The sequence below is a fragment of the Capsicum annuum genome, chromosome 8 (genome assembly GCF_002878395.1).
Source record: "Capsicum annuum cultivar UCD-10X-F1 chromosome 8, UCD10Xv1.1, whole genome shotgun sequence".
Classification (NCBI taxonomy): Eukaryota; Viridiplantae; Streptophyta; class Magnoliopsida; order Solanales; family Solanaceae; genus Capsicum; species Capsicum annuum.
This window is the reverse complement of record NC_061118.1, coordinates 172,876,191-172,899,299: the sequence shown is the minus strand read 5'-3', so window position 1 is coordinate 172,899,299 and position 23,109 is coordinate 172,876,191. Positions and strand designations below refer to the sequence as shown.

The following is a 23,109-nucleotide window of genomic DNA, read 5'->3' as shown; positions in this document are numbered from 1 at the left end:
TTTATTTTAATACTACTCCTACCATTAGATGAATGAATACATAAAATATTCAACACGTAATTAATAAGGTTAATTTAGTAAAGTAAACTCATAATAAATATTTTCTTAAAGAGAATGTAAGTCGGCATTTGCCAAATGAAACATATGCTACATTAGCATATCAAGAGATAATTTTATTTGTCCGTGGCATAAAAAGATAATTTTTCTCACCTTTATTTGTCCACCTTAGTACATTAACATATCAAGTGATTTTTTTCTTTCTTTCATGTTTTATCTTTAACGTCAACTACTTATTTTACAAATAATTTGCACTTCATTTGTTATTTCTTGAGGGAGTGGAAAGTTCATTTTAGACAAGTAGAATTGAACAGAGGGTGTATTGAATGTAATGTCACATGGCAAACCAAGATAGCTTAGCTGGTGTTCATGACAAACCATTAGTAGTCGCAGATATGCTTCTTGTGTGAAGTACAAGAACTGGCACAGAACGTTCTCTTTGCTGTCCATCCTTAACGGCTAGTACCACCAGCCCAACATCACATAGTTTTATCACTAATAAGAATATGGAACACTATAATATATTCTCCAGGAGATCATAGATGGATTGGCAGAAGAATCAAATCTGATATTTAGGATTTCTTTTTCAGCACAGCTAGTCCTTGTAATATGTGTTATAAAATCTACTAAATATGTATATAAATATTAAATTTCAAACCCATTAACTCAAATAGTCAGTGAGTTCAGTGGCATCCCGAATCCATAAAGTTCAAATTCTGATACTGAGTCTGGCAACCACACAGAGAAACAGATGGACCTTTCAAACACAAAGTAGAGACAAATTTCATATATAGTAAACGCGAACAATTTCCATTTCGGGTCCAAATTGATCATTATTACAATGACAGTTAAAGCAATCTTTGTAAAATCATTTGTAACAAAGAGAACACGGAGGTTCATTTGATCAGACCCTATTTCTACAAGTGTATTGGTTGATACTGTATATAATCCCTTTTACAACACTCCGTCCTCTCCTACCCAGTGTAGCTAAAATTCTAACCACATAAATGAGACAAAGAAAAACTAAGGAACATATGACAGGAGAGATAGTGAGAGTGAAGTAGTTGCATGCGGAAATGTTGTGATGGAAGCAGACACTTTGCATCGCATGTGGCAAGAGCTACTTACTTCAAAGATCGATACATAAGGACTTCAGTGCTGCTTCACCAACTGAAAACTCATGAAAGCATCATTTTTCGAGCAGATTCTTAAGCTGTTCACGAGCTTCTTCAAGAGCGCTTAGCAAGTTCTCTGGTTTCCTCCCACCTGCCTGAGCAAAATTAGGCCGACCACCCCCTCCACCACCACATGATTTAGCTAGAGGCTTTATAATTTCACCGGCTTTAATTCCAAGATCAACAACTCCAGGTGTTAGAGCAACAACGAGGCTAACCTTTCCTTCTCCTGGGCATGATCCCAGAACCACAGCTGCTGGATCCTTCAATGAATCCACCAGATATTCTGCAGCACTCTTGAGTGAATCTGCATCAACGTCATCCATGGACTCAACTAGGAGCCTAGAAAACATCAGCTGTAACAAGTTAGAAGAACTAGAGCGCTGATACTTACTGATGACATTTAAGAAAATAAACCCAAAGATCAAAGAGCAGAGGACGTTTCATCTACTTCTTTTGTAAGTTGTAGCCCAAAGTCACACCAGCAGTAACTTTTAAGATGCAAGACGGCGTAGAACCATATCAATGACTGAGCAAGATTAGTCCACACGCATATATGTGCTGATTTCACAGGATAAGAATTGCAAAAAAAAATTTATGCGTCTTTTGTTTGAGATATTACTCCATATGTTACAACTTCCAACATAAACAAAGGAATTAGAAAAAGAGTCTATCGACAGGTACTTGAATCGGAAAAATATGAACTCTTCTTTACAAGAACAGTGGTTATAAACAAAATTTGGTTACCTAATACTTCTTGAAGTTCCGATTGTAGATGCTCTGCTACTAAGTGTTGATGCTTTATAGATTGCTGCTTTCGCCCGAGCAGCTGAAACTTCATTTCTTGTCAATCGTAGTTCTTCCAAAAGTGCATCTACCCTGCCAGTCACTTCTTCCGCTTTTACCTTCAATATATGATTTTACTTCAATACCGTAGAATTAATCAAAAGTACAAGAGCTGTTACCACTAGACAATTTAGATGTACAAAAGTAACTTTTTTAATAGTCTAATAACATTATTTATATAGAAAGAACCAAACAATTTGTCTTCAGGTAACTTGCCTAGTTTTCAGGAAAATTTCAGAAACACTTTCCAAAAATCGAAACCGACTTAATGGAAGCAAATGTGTGGTTTCGAGAATCAAATCAAAACACTTTGCAGAAACAACAAAAAAATATTTTCAGAAAAATTAATACAGAAGTTGCAACAAATATTATCAAAAAATTGATCCACGCGATCTTTTCCTAATATTTGTTCTCCAAAAATTATTTTCTTGAGGAACAATTTTCCTTGAAGCCTTGCTTGATTCACTTGCAGTTATTATAGCCACAGTGTTATCCCCAATAACATGTTGAACAAGAAAAATATAGAAGAAATCTTCCACTGCAAAGGAGTTCATGGAGCCTTACTTTGAGAGTGGAGCATAGCTGCTTCATGCAGTTATCTCTAGTAAGGACATACTCAATGAAAGCATCTCCGGCTACAGCTTCAATTCGCCTAATTCCTGATGCAATTCCCTGCTCTGATATGATTTTGAAGCCACGTATCTCAGCAGTATTGCTGACATGGGTGCCACCACATAATTCCATTGATACGCCAGGAACCTCGACTACGCGTACCTATATAGTTTTTCATTAGGGAAGACAAGAATCGAACAAGTTGAACTTTAATACATGGTTAAAATCTCACTATCAGACAATCCTCAGAATGGACTGGCGTACAGTTTAATTTCTATTTCCCACCTACTCATAAAAAGGACTGTTGGTTGCTCCATATCAGCTTTCATAGCATAAATTAGCAAAAAGATAGCAGCCAGAAGAATCTCCCTTGTTCTATAATCATCACATTCTTAACATAAAATGGTAAGTATCCCCACCTGTTCTCCATATTTTTCTCCAAACATTGCAATGGCCCCAGCACCTTTTGCATCAGTCAAAGACATGACTTTTGTTTCCAGAATCGTGCCATCACCGATCCATTGGTTGATCAAACCTTCGATTTCAACGAGTTCCTTGTCTTGAAGAGGTCGATGGAAGTTAAAGTCAAATCTAAGACGATCAAAAGCAACCATTGATCCTGCTTGAGATGTTTCCTGACCAATTACCCTTTTGAGTGCTGATTGAAGTAAATGAGTAGCAGTATGGTGAACCTGAAAGGAAGCACAGCATAAGAATAAATATAACTTATTAGACCACAAATTTTCTGGAGACAAATGGCTAAGATCAACAAAAATTGAAGTGCAAAAGCGAGGCTAAAACAAATGACTCAGGAATCCATGCTACTAGAGAATCGCATATCAATAGTTTCTTTCCTCAATATGATGCATATCCATTCATTTTCTACATTTACAGCATAATACCTTAGCACGTTGTCTCAAGTTTGGATCAACAGCAGCTTCTACTTCTCGGCCAACCTCTATAGTACCTTCTGTAACTGTCCCTTTGTGGACAAATATATTACCCATAGATTTTTGGACATCTTTTATCTCTACAAGAGCTTTCGGTTCATTTTCAGCCTCCTTCAGGTATAGAAAGCCGTTATCCCCAATTTGGCCTCCCGACTCGGCATAAAATGGAGTCCTGTTCAGCAAAATTTCGACGTCACTTCCTTTGGAGACTTGTGCTACGGGACTACCATTTACCAACAAACCCTCAACCAGTGCCTTGGAATGGAGAGTATTGTAACCAAGAAACTCAGTATCAGGGATATCTTCAGCAAGATTTGCACCATTTTCAACTGCTAGTTTAACTGTATCATGTGCAGCCTGAGATAGCTGTCTTTGCTTCTCCATTTCTATGTCAAAGCTATTCATATCTATACTAATTCCACGTTCATCAGCAACTTCCTTTGTTATCTCCACTGGAAATCCATAGGTGTCATACAATATGAATGCATCCTTGCCCGACAAACAGGGTGCAGTCCCAGTTCCCCGAGTATTTAATAATGCATCTGCCAGCATCTGTTCAAGAAGTTTTTCTCCCCTTTCTAAAGTCAAGACAAAACGAAGCTCCTCCCTTCGCAGTTCCTCAAATATGCGGGATGATCTTGTCTTCACATCAGCATCTATATTGGTGCTTAGTTCAATCACTTTTTTGGCAAGAATTGGCAAAAATGCTCCTTGACGGTCACCCATTCCATCTCCCTTTACACCCAGTAATCTGCCTGTTCTAACAACCCTTCTAATGAGGCGACGTACCACATATCCCCTTCCAATATTTGATGGGTTGACACCATCAGTTATCAGATAAACAACTGCACGCATGTGATCTCCAATTATCTGGATTGATCAGAATTAGAAGGCTTTTAACATATTGGAAGGTAAATCAGTTCATAAACAAAAGACTTGTACAAATATTATAATTTTTCAGTTGCAACGTACTTTAAGCTTTGTTTTTGTAGAATCATCTGCAAGAGCATATGAGACATTTGCCAATTCTGCAGCCTTCTCTATGATGGGAAATATTAAGTCGGTTTCGTAATTGTTGGGAACCTGTCAATATGAAGAGAACCTCCACGTTAATCCTTATTTTTGGGATTCGTTTGGGAAGAGGGGGGGGATTGACTAGATTCTGATGCCATGAAAATAGTATATGAGGCAAAATTATCGTAAATCCAAAATGATGGGAGGTTTTCTTTGCCACAAAAGCCAGTAGCAAAAGAAAAGAGAGATCCGATACCTAATTTGTTCCTATAGTCATTCAGAAATGTTGTTGTCTCACGATTACCTTCTGCAGAATCCTGGCCACACGCTCTAAACCAAGTCCAGTATCTATATTCTTTTGCTTTAAAGGCTCAAGCGAACCATCATCCTTCTTATTGTATTGCATAAAAACAAGGTTGTAGAACTCTATAAATCTCGTATCATCTCCAAGATCCTGATATTTCGACCACAGGGTTAGACAGAATGAAGAGGAGCAAATAAAAAAGCAAAACAAAAGGAAAACAAAAAGACGAAATTGTGTAAACACCTCACCTGGACATGAAATGAAATGAAAATGAAAGGGCAAAAGTGCATGTTAAACCAGTCATACTTACAACATTGGAAGTGCCCCTCTCAGGATGGAAATCGTAATAAAGTTCAGAGCATGGACCACAGGGACCAGTAACTCCACTTGTCCAGAAGTTGTCATCTTCTCCAAGTCTTTTTATTCTTTCCTTAGGAACACCTAGCTGCAGCACGAAACAAGGATTACTGTGTGAGCACCTCTACTTGGGTTCTCATAGTAGAGTGCAATCTGTAAGTATTGAAGGTTAGAGGGTAGAAGACCGAGATAAGGTCAAAGATATTTCATTTAAGATCTAATGTTGAACTACACGCAGTTATTCTGAAAACTTGATTGCAACAGACTTCTCCTATTTTGCAGCACGCACTCCAAAGTAGAAGAGGTTTCTTTGAGTGAAAGTGTTAAACTGAGGTTATTGAACAGAAAATTGTGTTCGTCTAACTTGTCAAAAATCATTAACTGAGTTATCCCCATGGAACCTAAGCCATAATGGGGCAGACATATTTTTCAGCCTTGAAACTCATCTAAGATTGATGATACATTGGCAGTTCATACTATGAACACAGTAAACATATTTTAGGACCCCTTAAATAGAGTATTTTAGCTGTCTGATACGCTTCTCTTCACTGGAAAATACACTTCTGTTCGGTCTAAACAGAAAGTCGTGCTCCAGCATTTATTTACCAGATCCCTACCATACATATCTAGTTAATTGCACGAGGTTTTGATGTTACCACTTCACTAATATAACTCATCAGACAAATCTTTAAGTGTGTACCTCATCATGCCATAATGCAAAAGTTTCATCATCATCTTGGTAAACACTAATCCATAATCTATCAGCTGGGAGTCCATATCTGCAGGCAAAGACTATTTGACAGTCAGCTGTTTTCAGTGCAAAGAACAGAATTGGTAAAACTATGCATATGTTTGCATAGATGGATGTAAATGTTGTGTTTTCTTAAGAGATGAAGCAGCAAGAAGGTTAAAAAATGTGATGGAAAATAAGATTTAGCAATTATATGGTCAGTTATTCAGAAGTGTAATCACCAGAGTATGTTTGGCCATTCTCTTATAAGATGTGTTCTACTCATATTTGAGTCTCGTGCAGGAAAGAGCCAGATATATGCAGTTATTTCTACATCAAAATGCATAATATAGAAAGGTTTATTGAAGTATTTCCAGGAGATGCAGGCTATACGTTCAAGAGGTGGCAACCAGAACATATATGCAGATGTAGCACTTATCTTTCATACATCCGGCCATCACTCACTCCATTATAATGGCTAGAAATATTGACCCAAATGGGCCTGTTAAATGGATTAATATATTAGACTCGCATAAGAATACGAAAGGTAGAACCTAAGCAGCTAATCAAAAGAGTATACACTTGTGTAGTTTGACAGTAAGGCCTCTGCTGTAAGGCACTCTATTTCACATTTGCTTGAAGGGTAATAAAACTTTTTAATTGGTTGTTAAAAGGTCTCTATTTGAATAAAAAAAAGTCATTAACAAACAGCCAAGTTCATTTCCGTCCTTAATTATAAGCCTGAAACCGTCATATAACAACGTTTTAGATGCATTTGTCTCAAAAATTTATGGCATTCTAAATTTCTAATCTTCTAATTCTTGAGAAGGGGTCTATATATGCAGAAAATATGCTGAATACTTGGATACATGGTATCATCATACTTCAAACGAATAGCACACAAAGTAGCTGATTATGAGACTGCATAAACACGACTTATCGTACTCAGAGGTGGAGAGCTCCCATGCCCATTTAATAGCTTCCTTCTTAAAATAATCTCCAAAACTAAAATTTCCAAGCATCTCAAAGAATGTTTGATGTCGGGATGTTCGACCCACATTTTCAATATCATTTGTTCGGATGCATTTCTGAGAAGTAGCTGCACTAGGCACTTCCCTGGGAACCTGAATAATGTAGACAAGCATTTCATAAAGTCAAATAGAAATATCCATACAATTCCACAACTTAATATCAGCACCAATAGTAAAATAAGGAAAGAGAATCACATGAATTTAGTTAGTAAGAAACCAATGATGTTTTATGTTCAAAATTTTCATGTAGATTTTTATTTTTGCATATAGAGTATTACTACTCTCATTTGTTTTTCAAAAAGATTAAAAAATGATACAAGTAATAACAATAAAAAGTTTAGCCTAACCTCATAAAATCAAAAGAAGCACTCAATTTGAAATGGATGGAATAGAAGGTTTCTTCTGTTCAAAGAAATTTAAGCGCAACAAGATACTTGCAAATATGAATAAGAATAACCAAGATATGTGTGTCAAATTTACTATTTAAGAGACCACACATGCCACACACAGCAAGTGATTCCATGCTTATCATTAGTGCTCAGTCAAAGCTTTCAAAAATGCCTTCTGAATTAAAAAGTCATTTGAAAGCTTCTGCAAAATTTCTTACAGATACTTCTTGGAAAAGAAAGTTTCGAACTTTGGTTGAACAACTGTCTTTTTGTTAAAGAATTGTGAAGAGAAGAAGGGATTTTGAATGAAACATGTTCCTGAACCTTCATTGAAAGAGTTTTATGAGAAAACTACTGGAAAAAAAAAACTTAAGCAAAAAGAACTGGAATGCTTGATATTCACAACTTTGTGGATCAAGTAATGGTAAATAGGAACTTCAGATACAAGCATATGTATGTCATAGACACATTTGCTTGATGTCCTAGAAAGTTTTGACAGACATATGGAGAAATAGAAATTCACTGCTGATAAAGTATAGCTAACTTTCAATGGAATGCTTTTCATCAATTGGATGTTAGTAGAAGTGAACCAAGACTTAAAAAGTCGAAGAATCTCATGTAGAACCTTTCCAAGGAATATAGGCTTAAACTGAAGCATTCCTGCAATTGTCAATAGAACTGTCGGATCATCTGGGACAAGAGAAGAACTTGGAAGAACCTTGTGACCTCTTGCAGCATAAAAGTCAAGGAAGTGCTGACGAATAGCGTCGCCACTTGTCTGGGGATCCCCTAACTTATCTTCCACAAGTTCTTCGGTCGCAGGTTGTGCTGAAGGTGAAAATGAGGGCCTATAAAATTTATATACTTCCCAAAATGAAAGCTGACAAGAGAAAGAAGTTCATGTTATCAACAAAAGAATGGATATACCTTTTGCAGCAAACTGTACTTCTCTTGGCCCCTTTATACTAGCTCGTCCATGGGATAAACTATTTGCATAAATTAAGGTCTGGATCCGAACAATCAGGCCTGAAGAACACCTATAACCTGCATTCAACTTGGTGGCTTAATAGTTGAACCTAGAAGAACAAAAACCTTTCATATTTTCAAAAGTTTGTGGTTGATTGAACAATCAAATCGGGTAAATCTTTCAAAAAGAAATTCTTTCAGAAATAAAAACCTTCCAAATTGTGTTAATGTTATATAGGAGACAAAAGTATGCGAGTTTGAAACGATTCCCAAGCTATTTGAGTAACCTACATATGTGATATATGGATCTCAAATTCAAATTCTTGGTGCACACAACCAAAATGTCTTTAAGAAAAAAACTGGAAAAACTATCATCCACAAACGGTTAAACGAAAAATGGCAAAATTTTAAGAGGGGAAGAGAATTTCCTTAAAACATGACTTATCAGTTTCAAAAGGAAAACTCATGAGTTTTATTTAATCATTAAGGACATATTAAAAATTCTACGATTACCTAAACCAACTACATTTTTAAAATTTCAATTGATTGATTTTGATTTTAGAAATTTATTTATATATGAAAATCCTCATGTACTATTTTTTTTCAAAATAGTGTAGATAAAGTGTCAAGAGAAATTACCTAATACTATAGTATCCAAAGGAACTGGCACAGTACGCCTGATTGATTAGAATTTAAAATTTGTATTCCTATTGTTACAAACATACTGTTCATTGCGGAGACAAAGAAATTGATTGAACCAAAAAGCATGTGTCTTACTTTTCCAGCTATGTCAAAGGAAAGTGATAACAAAGCCATAAATATCTTTGCACTAAAGGGCGTGACCTAGCGGTTAATGCAGCGGGTACAAATGTTGGACACTGATACTATGCTGAGAAGAAAAGAGTAAGCAAGTAACAAGAAGCAGTTGCAGCAGTGCAGAAAATTTGAAAGACAGTTATTACTGTGCAGTTACGGAATTAGTTACTACTCTGTTCACAAGTTAGTTACTTTGTTGTTAGATAGTTGGTTGTTAAGCTACTAAGTGTAACCGATCTTAGCTAAGTGAGCATTATAAATACTCTGATGTATTCAATTGTAACATACATTCAGATAATACAACATTCAGTTTCTCCCTAAATTCTCTCTTCTCTGATTTTTCTCAGCTAAAGCCCTGAGTTCAGTTTCATCTTCTTCGAGTATTCTACTCCTAGATTAACAACTCCACTCAATTACTTGTTATTGCATCAACTGGTATCAAAGCCACTGATTCTCGGCTCAATCAATCATGGTAGCTCGCGATAAAAACCCAAATAAATCGACTGAAGAAATGGAAGGCAAGCTCTCTCTGATTCAAGATCAGTTGCAGAAATTAATGGAGGGAATGTCGAGCATTTATGAGAGAAACATTCAAGCTGATAAGGAGCTGTTAGGGATCAAGGAAACCCGTGGATCCATGGTGTCGAAGGAAAAAGATAAGGACCAAGGAAGAGCTGAATCTTCAACTATCAGAAGTTGCCCAGTAGGTATGCAAACCTGAAGGAAGGAATAAGGAATTCCATGGAACTGGCAATGCAATTGGAGGTAATGGCGAATTCTTTACTCGATATTCTAAGCTGAAATTCCCCCTTTTTTCTGGTTCTGATTTGCGTACTTGGTTGTACAAAGTTGATCAAGTTTTTTCTAAGGAAGAAATTCCTTTTGAACAAAGGGTTAAAGTAGCCTCAATTCATTTAGATGGTGATGCTATTGCTTGGCATAGATCATATATGAATTCCCGGCCTTCCTCTAATGATATCTCATGGACTGAGTATGTTTTAGCCTTGAATGAGAGGTTTGGGGATGGATTTGAGGATCCAACGGAAGCATTGAAAAACCTCAGGCAAACTGGTAGTGTTAAGGCTTACTAGGCCGAATTTGATAGATTGTTGACTGCAGTTAATCTTTCAAATGAAAATGCTATAAGTTGCTATCTGGGTGTTAAGATTCAAGCACCAAAAAAATTATCACAGGTCTATAAAATTCTAGGTTGCAGGAAGAGGTATTTGAAGCACAAGCTAATTCTTGGGGATTAAAGGCAATACAAAATGGGGGTACTGCAATTCTACCCAATCCACCTTCTTTTAAAACCAATAACCATCAGAAAAATACCTATCAGCCTGCTATATCCAAACCAAATAAATTCAGAAGATTGACTACTGCAGAAATGAATGCTAAAAGGGCTAAAGGCTTGTGTTTCTTTTGTGATGACAAGTATGTTGTTGGTCACAATTGTAGAGCCAATAAGCAATTGTTCATGGTGGAGTTAGTAGATGAGAATGCAACCTTGGAGTGGGAAGGTGATGAGGTGTTGGAAGAAGGTATTCAGTGTGCCCAAGATGTTGATGAACTCATGACTATTTCATTACAGGCTTTCACAGGTGTCAATGGTTATCAAACTATTAAGGTAACTGGCTATCATGGCAAAAGGCCCTTGCAGGTCTTAATTGACACTGGGAGCACCCACAACTTCATAGATCAGGAAATGGCTAAGAAGCTAGGGTGCAAGGCTTGTGATATTTCTGTACAGTCTGTTAGTGTAGCTGATGACAGACAGGTGCAAACTACTTCTATTTGTAAGAACCTGCAGTGGTTACTTCAGGGTACTACTTTTGCATCCGACTTTCTGTGGTTGCCATTGGGAAATGTGGATATTGTATTGGGTGTGCAGTGGCTAAACACTCTTGGTAGAATTCTTTTTGACTTCAAAAATAGGACTATAGAGTTCAGATACCAAGAGAAGAAGCATGTGTTGAGAAGAGCAACTAGTCAGCTTAAATCTTCAAAAGCTAGTTCCTTACTCGGAGAATATGAGGCTCAGTTCTGATGGATATCATTGATATTGCAGTTTCTAATACTTATTGCTACAACATTCAAGCTACACAAGGTACTGAGATACATCCTGAGTTGTCTACCCTCGTACATCAGTTTTCTATCATTTTTGAACCTCCAACTACATTACCACCTCATAGAGGTTCCTTTGATCATAGAATACATACCTCTTATAGATTCTGCAATTCCAGTCAATAAAAGACCATATAGATATCCTGGTGTGAAGGACATTATTGAAAAGCTTGTTCAGGAAATGCTTGATCAAGGAGTAATTCAGCATAGTACTAGCCCCTATGCTTCTCCTGTGGTGTTAGTTGGGAAGAAAGATAGTACATGGAGATTATGTGTAGATTGTAGAGAGTTAAATCAGTTGACAATCAAAGACAAATTTCCTATTCCTATCATTGAAGATTTGTTGGATGAATTATGTGGTGCATCTGTGTTTTCAAAAATAGATTTGAGAGCTGGATATCACCAGCTTAGAATGCTTGATAGTGACACACACAAGACAGCCATCAAAACTCATGAAGGACATTATGAATTTTTAGTAATTAACCAATGCTCCTTCTTCTTTCCAGAGCTTAATGAATGTTGTTTTCAAGCCCTTATTAAGAAAGTCTGTGTTGGTTTTCTTTGATGATATCTTAATCTTTAGCAAATCTATGTCATCTCATATTACTGATGTTCAGGAGGTGTTTGAGCTTATGGTTCACCATCAGTTGTACGCCAAAATGTCCAAGTGTGAGTTTGGAGTTCCTACAGTTGAATACTTAGGCCATGTAATTAGTGCACAGGGTGTAGCAACAGATCCTAAGAAGATACAAGTTGTTCAACAATGGCCTATTCCTAGGAATCTTAAATAGCTGAGGGGTTTTATTGGTTTAGCAGGATATTACCGAAGATTTATAAAAGGTTTTGGTGCTATTTGCAGATCATTGCATGACCTTCTCAAGAAGGATGGATTTTTATGTACTGAGGATGCTACCAGAGCATTTGAGGAGCTTAAAAGTGCCTTGGTCTCTGCTCCTGTGTTAGCTATGCCTGATTATGCTTTAACTTTTGTGGTTGAAATAGATGCTAGTGGTAAGGGTATTGGAGCTGTGTTGATGCAAGAAGGGCATCCACTTGCTTACATTAGCAAATCTTTAGCACCTAAACATCGAGCTATGAGTGTTTATGATAGAGAGCTATTGGCTTTGCTATTTGCGGTCTCTAAATGGTCTCACCATTTGTTAGGCAGAAGGTTTATTGTCAAAACTGACCAGAAAGCACTCAAATACTTACTGAATCAGTCTATTCATACTAAATTTCAAGGGGCTTGCATATCCAAGTTAATGGCATTTGATTTTGGTATTGAGTATAAAAAAGGGGTGGAAAATAAAGATGTTGATGCTTTATCCAGGTTACCTGATGCTGAGATGTTAGCAATCTCTGTGTTAGGTCCTCATGGTGATTTATTGGATAGAATTAGACATTCTTGGACCACTGATCAACACTTACAAGATATCATTGCTAGAGTTCAGCGTTCACCTTATGAATCTTTCACTTTCCTTAACAATCAGTTGAGGTGGAAGGGAAGGTTAGTGGTTGGTAATGACGAGCAGCTCAAAAAGGATATTATCTCACTATGGCATGACTCTACTCAAGGGGAGCACTCTGGCATGGATGCCACCATTAAAAGGCTCAAATCTTTGTTCTATTGGAAAGACTTGATGCATGACACCAGGAACTTTGTTAATAGATGTGATATTTGCCAGAGGCACAAATATGATGTGGCTGCAAGTCCAGGACTGCTGCAACCCTTACCTGTACCTGATGGTGTTTGGACAGATATCTGTTTGGATTTTGTTGAGGGGTTGCCTAAATCCAAAGGAAAAGAGGTGATTTTAGTGGTAGTAGATAGACTGAGCAAGTATGGTCATTTTTTGCCCTTAGCACACCCATACATAGCTCAGTCGGTTGCTCAATGTTTCCTTGACAACATCTTCAAACTGCATGGTATGCCCAACACACTAACAAGTGATAGAGATCTTATCTTTCTTAGTAGTTTTTGGGAAGAATTATTCAATTTACAAGGGGTTCAGCTACAGAGATCTACTGCATACCATCCTCAAACTGATGGTCAAACAGAGGTGTTGAATAGAACCATGGAGACGTACTTAAGGTGTTTTTGCTCTGACAATCCTAAGGATTGGTGCTCTTACTTGCCATTGGCTGAATGGTGGTATAATACCACCTATCACACTGCTATTAAGTGCACACCTTATGAAGCTTTATATGGTCAGAACCCTCCCATTCATCTTCCCTACTTGACTGGAGAAGCCTCTATTGAGATGGTTAACAGATCCTTGGCTGCTAGAGAAGCTGTTATAGAGTTGTTGAGGTTCCATATGCACAGGGCTCAGCAAAGGATGAAGGACATTGCTGATAAACACAAGTCGGAGAGATCATTTGCGATTGGTGATTGGGTCTGCTTGAAACTTCAACCCTATAGACAAGTCCTAAGCTAGCTGCCAAGTACTATGGCGCCTATGTTGTTGATGCTAAGGTTGGTGCAGTAGCTTACAGGTTGTTGCTTCCTTCTGATGTTCTCATTCACCCAGTCTTTCATGTTTCTCAATTAAAGAAGTGTCATGAAGTTCCTTCCCGCATTCACCATCCTCCTGTTATTCAGCTGTCAAGTCCACACTGTCCTCAACCTGAAGCTACTAGATAGAAGGTTGATTAAGAGAGGTAATAGAGTTGTTGGTCAAGTTCTAGTGAAGGGGTCAGACATTGCAGATTCACAAGCTACTTGGGAACTTGAGTCTGAATTGATGCATAGGTTACCTACATTTCATCCTTGAGGTCAAGGATCTACTTTAGCAGGGGGTATTGATACAATGCTGAGAAGAAAAGAGTAAGCAAGTGACAAGAAGCAGTTGCAGCAGTGCAGAAAATTTAAAAGACAGTTATTACTGTGCAGTTACGGAATTAGTTACTACTCTGTTCACAAGTTAGTTACTTAGTTGTTAGATAGTTGGTTGTTAAGCTACTAAGTGTAACTGATCTTAGCTATGTGAGCATTATAAATACTCTGATGTATTCAATTGTAACATTCATTCAGATAATACAACATTCAGTTTCTCCCTAAATTCTCTCTTCTCTGATTTTTCTCGGCTAAAGCCCTGAGTTCAGTCTCATCTTCTTCGAGTATTCTACTCCTAGATTAACAAACTCCACTCAATTACTTGTTATTGCATCAGACACTATGTTCAATTCCAATAGGAGGCAAAAAACAAGTAATTTCTTCCTATCTGCCTAAAGTTTGGCAGACAGAGACAGAGCTATCCGGTACTTGTGATTGTGGGAGATAGCAGGTACCTAGTCGAATAGTCGAGGTGAGTACAAGCCGGCCAGAGATACCAACGTCTGAAAAAAAAAGAAGGAAAATAGTCCTACCATTGTCACTCTATCCCTTGATACATACTTCTTAGAAACCACTATATACCCTGTAATTCAATTTGTAGTTTCTGACATAGATAGCAGTATAAAAACAATCAAATAAAGAAAAGTAGGGGAACTAATGATGAATTATTAAAAGAAAAAATTGAAGCTCCTGCCAACATGAAAAGCGGGTAAGTAGAAAAAAGGATTACCTTTTGAGGAGGGAAGAAAAGGTTTAGATTGGAAGGGTGAAGTGGGAAATAGGAGTGGAGAGTCCCTGCAGGAACAATAAGGAAAGTTGAGGCTTGTCATGGAGAGTACTGGCCACTGTATTGTGTGCGCTTCGTTTCAAATTGACAGTTATGTAAGTTGGTTCACTGCACCCACTGAGAGAGATAAAGCCTTTGTGGGTGTGGCGTATGACACATCCACATGAATCCTTTCCATTGGATTGTCCAAAGTCCCCCCGCTAACCCGGTTAACGTTGACTGGACACCGGATTTGGGCCTAAAAAGGAAAGGAAAAAATAGATTACAAAAAAAAATAACAATACTTTTATGTAAAAATTACATTTTATAGCATATATATCTGTATTTGTATTTTTTTAGCAACAGTTTACAAAAATACAAAATACATATCGATCATAAGGGCAGTATAAATCATATCTATTGGTATTTTTGTTGTAACAATTTGTAAAAATACAAAATACAACTTGATATATTATGTAACTTATAATTAAAGGGATAAGTATGTGATTTCTGAATTTTCCCTTGAAAGGAAATCGTTCTACTTCCCCAGCTAAAGCCCACCCGATTTAAAGTCCATGAACACTAATCTCAAGTCTCATTTATCATGGAGAAATAATATGGGACAAATAATATAAAATCCGATAATTTGGAGTTGACTACAGAAAATTTTGATATTTTATATAATTATTAAAAATTTTAATTTTGAGTCTTTAGAGATACATAATTAGCTCTCGATACATTTGTTTTTATTTTGAATTTGTCGAGATACATAATACATTCAACGAAAATACATTTTTTTCTTTATAAAGATGCATAATTAGCTCCCGATATATTTTTTCTAACTTTGTATCTGTTAAGATACATAATTAACTTCCTATACATTCAACAAAGGTACATAGTTAGATGCGATTTTTATAATTATTTTGTAAGAGTGAAAATTTGTGCAAATATAGTAAGTTAAGGTGTATGTTTATGTTATTTTTAAAAAAATATATGAACAAATAATCCATTCTTAATTTATGGGACATGCTTCTTGTAATTATTGCTTTGGAATACTAGGTGAAAGTTTTTAAAAATTTAAACCTTATTTTTGTTGGTCTATGTAGCATAAAATTGTTCAGACTGTTGTGAACACTGTTTCCTAGTATTTTCCAAGTTTTTATTCATTAATTATATAGTGAGTTCGCATTGAATATAGGCAGATTGTAATCGTGATGAAATATTAAACGTAGGCATGCTTGAATCCTGATGTCATGCAAAAGTACTGTGATTATCTTTTATTATTTATTGATTATTCTGATTAACTAATATATTCTTTTTTCTTTTCTCAAGAACATATAACTTGATGTGGTGAGTCGGGGTCTTTCGGAAACAGTTTTATTATTTTATTTAAGATAGTGATATGAATTATGTACGCTCTTTCCTCGCTTTATGAAAATATACTAGTTATATTATTGTAAGATCATATAACTTGATATATTGTTTGACATTAAAAGTACGGTACGTATGTAAACTTCGTCTGTTGATTGCCCTTACCATGTGGCTTTCGAAACCTTTGTTAACTTTGCATATATTTTTTTCAACCTTGCTTTGAAAATATAATCTTATCCAATTTCATTTCCTCTGCTAGTCAACATTTCACACGACTATTATGATTCTTTCTTTGACTTATTGCATTTTCTGATTCAACGACTGCGAATACGACTTCTACTAACCTGCACTCACAACACTTTTTTCAGTTTTTGTTGGTGTCACGTGCTTGTCACGTGAATATTGCGTTGCCGTTGTTTAATGGTTCTAGCTAGCTGACGTTGTTTGTTTAAATTTTAACAAAAAATATTCACTTTAAAGCGGAAAACTTTATATATATCATTTTAACATTTTTTTTTTATATAAATATGCTATTAATTGATATAGAATACACGTCTATTAAAAAGTTGGGTTCTTAATGACTTTTGAGTCGAGCCTGTCGCACGAGACTTATTTAGTGTGATTTACATTCTCTGTATGATTTATAAATTATTGCACAGTAGGAGATTTACCCAATGCATATAAAATGTTCACCCGAAAGACAAAAGTTCTAACATATCGAGATTGTAGCGGTTGCGGATTACCATAGCTAACCTCTTGGGTCGTGTTTTGAATCTGCTTATCTTTTCTCAACTATCTTTCTTTTTATCTTACGACCAAATCCGAAAAAAATAAAATAGTTGCACTTTTAATTTACTACCTTATTGAATGAATATTGAAATTTGAAGGTCTCACTATATATCTTTCAAGGAAACTATTTAGTTCAATTAATTTTGATCTGTATCTTGAACGAATCATAATTACAATCTTTTATACTTCTATCAAAAAGAACTTTAATATATATTGAATTTTTAATCTAATGTGACATATTATTTGATTAAAGATGGAGCAATTTTTACTATTATTCCAACACGTACGTACATCTCCTTTCATATCAACATTCAATTAGCTCAAGAATTGTCTATTGCCAGAGCACTCCACATCCACACCACAATTAATTATTATTGACTTTGTTATTATTGTAATTTCTTTTCTTTTTTTCCAATTACGAATACGACTTTAACTAACCAGCTGCACACCCATAACACTATCAAATCGTAGTCCTACCTATGTCAAAAGTTGAAATATTGTTTGAATTAATAACTTGGTAAAAGATAATCATTAAATGGGAGGTAAGAAACCACCTTTGGTACACCAAACGTAGCATCAACTCTATGGTCAACACCTTATCTTTTTGTGCTTTAAATGGCCGATCTACTAGGATGAATGCCAATACATTATACAGAGAGACAACAACAACAAATTCAGTATATTCTCATAAAGTCGGGTCTGAGGAGGATAAGATGTACGCGGTCCATACCGCTACCTCCGAAGTAGAGAGGTTGTTTCCGATAGACCCCCGGCTCAAGATAAAGAATACTAAACAAGAGAATGGATGACATAACAGAAATAAGGAGTAAGAAATGATAAAATAGAAATCAAAGAGGAACTAAGAAATAAAGAATAGGACACCCACCTAGTAGCAACATACACTCACAAACCAAAGACACCTGTGTACACAGTCCTAGGATTACTAACCCGGCTACACAAAGTCTCTCCTGACTGTTAGCTACAACCCACAGACTCACACTAGCCTTCTACCCTTATCCGCGACCTCCACACCTTTCTATTTAGGGTCATGTCCGCAGTAAGCTGCAGTTGCTCCATGTCATGTTTAATCACCTCCCTCCAGAATTTCTTCGGCCTACATCTACTTGTCCTAAAGCCATCCAACGCTAGCCTCTCACAACTACGAACTGGGGCATTCGCGCCCCTCCTTATCACATGCCCAACCCATCTCAGTCTTCCTTCCCGCATCTTGTCTTCCACCGAAGCCACTCCCACCTTCTCCTGGATAATCTCGTTCCTAACTCTGTCCCCTCTAGTAAGCCCACACATCCAACGCAACATCCTCATTTCCGCTACCTTCAATTTTTGAATGAGGGAGTGCTTGACTGACCAACACTTCGCTCCATACAACATGGCCGGACAGACTGCCACTTTATAGAAGTTGCATTAAGCTTAAGGGGCACCTTCTTATCGTACAACACTCCCGAGGCGAGCCTCCATTTCATACAACCTGCTCCAATACGTTTAGCGACATCCTTATCAATCTCACTATTCCCCTGAATCATAGACCCAAGATACTTGAAACTAGCCCTTTTACAAACATTTTGGGAGTCTAACCTCACCACCACTTCGTCCTCCTGCCTCAAGTCACTAAACTTGCATTCCAAATACTCCGTCTTGGACCTACTCAACCTGAACCCCTTAGACTCAAGGGTTTGCCTCCAAACCTCCAATTTGTCATTCACCCTCCCCCCATCAATAAGCACTACATCATCCGTAAATAATTACACCAAGGCACCTCGCCTTAAATACTTCGCGTCAATACACCCATCACCGGCGCAAATAGGAACGGACTTAGAGTCGATCCCTGATGCAACCTTGTCTTAATCGAAAAATGCTCTGAGTCTCCTTCCACCGTCCTCACCCTGGTCTTTCCTCCATTGTACATATCCTTCATAGCTCTAATGTACTCCATCGGGACCCCTCTCACCTCCAAGCATCTCCAAAGAACCTCCATCGGACTTTATCATACACCTTTTTCAGGCTGATGAACACCAAATATAAGTTCCTCTTCCTTTCTCTATACCGCTCCACCAATCTCCTCACCAAGTGGATTGCCCCTGTCGTCAAGCGACCAAGCATAAATTCAAACTGATTCTCTGAAACGTACATGTCCCTCCTCAACCTCCGCTCAAATACTCTCTCCTAAATCTTCATAGTGTAACTCAACAGCTTAATACCCATATAGTTGTTACAACTCTAATTGTCACCCATGTTTTTATATAACGAAATCATCGTACTCCATCTCCAAGCCTCGGGCATTCTCCCAGTCTTGAAGATGTTGTTAAACAAATCAATCAACCACCTTAAACCTACCCCACCAGCATACTTCCAAAAATCCACCGGAATCTCATCAGGCCCCGTCGCCTTACCCCTCCGCATCCTATGAATAGCCTCTCTGACCTCCCCAACCTTGAAACGCCTATAGTAACTAAAATCACGACTCTCCTCCGAATGCTCTAGCTCCTCTAACTCAATGCCTCTGTCCCCTTCCTCGTTCAAAAGTCTATGAAAGTACTCCTGCCATCTCTTCTTAATGTGAACATCCTCCACCAAAACACTACCATTCTCCCCCTTAATGCACTTCACTTGATCGAGGTCACGACCTCCCTCATTTTCCTGCCTTAGAAAGCCTATACAACATCTTTTCTCCGTCTTTCTCCTCTAACCCCGCATATAAGCTCTCGAATGCTGCTGACTTAGAAGTCATAACTGCTAACTTAGCCTCCTTCATTGCTACTTTGTAGACCTCCCTATTCACTCATTTCTCCTCTTCATCTTTACTCTCAATCAACTTAACATACGTCTTCTTCTTGATCTTCACTTTCTTCTTCACTTCTTCATTCCACCACCAGTCCCCCTTATGACGTCCTGCCCGACCACTCAAAACACCCAACACTTCCTTAGCAGTCTTCGCGATGCAGCTGGCAGCCCTATCCCACATAACATCCATGTCCCCTCTGTACTCCCACACCCCCAAACCCGCCACCTTTTCCCCTATCTCCAGTGCACTAACTGGCGTCAAGCCACCCCACTTAATTCTAGGTCGACCCTCCCCGTTAGGGGTGAGCATGGTATGGTATGGTACAATATTTAAAATTTTGGTAAGGTAATTTTGGTGTTCGGTTTTTAAAAATATTATACCATTACCATACCATATTAATTCGGTATGGTTCGGTATTTTGACGTTTGGCTTCGATATTTTGTGGTATGGTAATCGGTAACCATAGTTTGTTTAACTTTGACAATATATACTCGTATACTAGAGTATTATTACTTTGACTTTTCAAAAGCATGTCTTAATTGTATCATAAAAATGCATTACACATGTAGAAATATTAAAAAAGAAGTACAAATAATTTTTTTTATTAGCCAATTACACCAAAAAGACATTTCAATTAAGATAGAGTAGCGAAAGTTCAAAGACTAAATATTTTTATACTAATACTAAGTATTTTTTTTTTGTGTATATATATATATATATATATATATAAAAGTTACTTATGTAACTATATATACGTCGGTATGATATTCGGTATTTCAGTATGCCATTTGTAAATACCACATACCATATCATATACCAAAAAAAATTAAAATATATACCATATACCATACCAAATACCATAATACCAAAAATCATGGTATCAAAAATTTTGGTTCGGTATGGTAATTCGGTATATACCATATCATGCCCACCCCTACTCCCTGGCCCTTCTCTTCTTGCTCTTCTTGATAGACAAGTCTATCACTAGAAGCCTATGTTGGGTCGAAAGTTGCTCACTCGGAATGACTTTACAGTCCTTATATAACACTCTATCCCCCTTTCTAAGCAGCAAAAAGTCAATTTGAGTCTTGGTTATCACGCTTCGGAAGGTAATCAGGTGATTCTCCTTCTTCAGAAAACACGAATTCACTACCACCAGCCCAAAGGCCCTCAAAAAAATACAACAGAGTAGCTCCCTTACCATTTCTAACACCAAAATGCACATCGTCATAGCCTCCTGGTAAGACCCCAATATGCCTATTGAAGTCCCTTGTTATGACAATCTTCTCCGAGCTAGGCATGCTTCTCACCACCTCATCTAAATCCTCCCAAAATTGCACCTTCACCTCCTCTTCCAAGCCCATTTGCGGCGCATAAACACTACACACATGCAGGGTAAAAACCCCAATGACCAACTTAATCTTCATCAGCCTATCACTGGCCCACTTAACCTCCACCACTTGTCCTCTAAGCTCCTCATCCACTAAGATACCGACTCCATTCCGACGCCTCTCACTCCCTCAGTACCATAGCTTGTACCCATCCACATCCCTAGCCTTAGATCCTGCCCACCTAGTTTCCAGGACACACGCAATATTAATCCTCCTCTTCTTAAAAATCTTCACCAACTCTACGAACTTACCTTGAAGGGTCCCAATGTTCCAAGACCCTACCCTCAACCTATCTTCTCTCGCCTCTCGCCTACCTCTAACACCCCTCACCGACCCAGCCCTAATTCCCGACCTATACCCTACCCACCCCCGCCCTCCCCTCCTCACCCCCTCCCAAAACAGCCCTCACCCCCAACCCCCTCGGACATGACCCCATTCCACCATCGACCCCTCCAGTCACTACTCAAAAATCAAAACAAAGTCCCAAACCGAAAAACAGACGAACAAAGCAACCGTACGAAAACAGTAAGATAAGGCACGCACAAAGTACACTATCCGGCATTAAAAGAAATGTAACATTATCCGGGAGGTGTTAAATATGAAATTTACTCGGCAATGATTTTTTCTTGGAAAATCTAGTTTTGTAGTGCAATGTTATTTTAGTTATATAATCATATTCACAAGAGATCAGCAAAATATCGCAGGAATCTATAAGAACAAAACCAGAAAATTTTTATAGAATTATTATTCAAATTGTAAATTGAAATCGTTTCCTTTGTGATTTCTTAACGAAAATCTCTATACAACATTGTTAATTGTAGTAACACTATTTTATATTTGGCAGTTAATTGAGAAAATTGTTTTATTCTCTCTTATGCTTTCTAAATAAAAATACGGAAAAGAGACAAATTGCGCTCCATAATTTTGGAAAATTTTATTACACTAAAAATATGGGAATTATTTGGAACGGAGAAAATAAATTAATAAAAGGTCAAAAATAAATTAGTAAGCAAAAAAAGACTAGGTTTTTGGGACTCTCATAAGTAATATGTATTAATTTTCTGAAATGATATAGAGAATTGGGGTTTTAGGAATATATATTGCGTCATAATTGGAGGTCGAATTATTATAATTGAAATGCAAAAAATGGACGGAGAATAATTGAGTAGGCACGAAAGGACAAGGGAGGACTAGCTTGGACTTCAATTTCACCCGTGGATAAGTATTTATCAATCCGTCCCAAATTAAATCTCATGATTTAAAAAAAAATAATTGTTTTAAATTATTTGAGATAAAGTTAATTTACAGTTTTATAGGTTGGACACTTCAACATATATGTTTGTTATCTGTACCCCTGAACTCACTAAAAAACAACATTTTAAACCCTTTTTTGATGAGTGTAACACACTCTCCCTCACGTCAGCTGCCACGTCTGCCTCACCTGACACATCTGCCACGTCATTTAAAAAAAAAGTATTACATTAAATTCCAAGTTATTTTTATAATGCTACATAATTAATTAAATATTAAAATTAATTTAATTAAATAAGAAAGATTTATAAATTGCAGAAAAATTTGAATAATCATGTTTTTATTTTTACTCACAAATTAAACATCAAATTCATTCCAAATAATTAAAATTCTTCTCCAACTAATTTAAATTTTTAACATTAAATTCATATATACAAACATGATAAATTTTTGATTTTTAAATTTGAATATTTTTAACAAATTCACAAAAAGTTTAATTTTTTTAAGCGAAATTCACTATTTTTTTTCAAT

The 23,109-nt window shown here is 37.0% G+C and overlaps 1 protein-coding gene across 3 annotated transcripts; it reads right to left on the bottom strand.

Moving 5' to 3' along the window:
• Window positions 1–846: 846 nt before the first annotated feature.
• Window positions 847–15,267, bottom strand: LOC107840614 (alanine--tRNA ligase, chloroplastic/mitochondrial). 3 transcript variants are annotated; one of them, XM_047395252.1, is made up of 14 exons: window positions 14,938–15,197; window positions 14,663–14,710; window positions 8,393–8,509; window positions 8,091–8,293; window positions 6,991–7,169; window positions 6,016–6,094; window positions 5,269–5,403; window positions 4,959–5,108; window positions 4,613–4,723; window positions 3,593–4,510; window positions 3,110–3,382; window positions 2,643–2,852; window positions 1,980–2,137; window positions 847–1,574 (listed from the first exon to the last, which is right to left on the bottom strand). In XM_047395252.1, exons 1-14 carry the CDS (start codon window positions 15,035–15,037, stop codon window positions 1,247–1,249), a joined length of 3,009 nt encoding a protein of 1,002 aa, XP_047251208.1. In that variant the 5' UTR covers window positions 15,038–15,197; the 3' UTR covers window positions 847–1,246. The 3 variants fall into 3 exon arrangements, with proteins under 3 accessions (XP_047251208.1, XP_016540015.1, XP_016540018.1); XM_016684529.2 differs by lacking the exon at window positions 14,663–14,710 and having other exon boundaries at window positions 14,938–15,267; XM_016684532.2 differs by lacking the exons at window positions 14,663–14,710; window positions 14,938–15,197 and having other exon boundaries at window positions 8,091–8,313.
• Window positions 15,268–23,109: the final 7,842 nt, after the last annotated feature.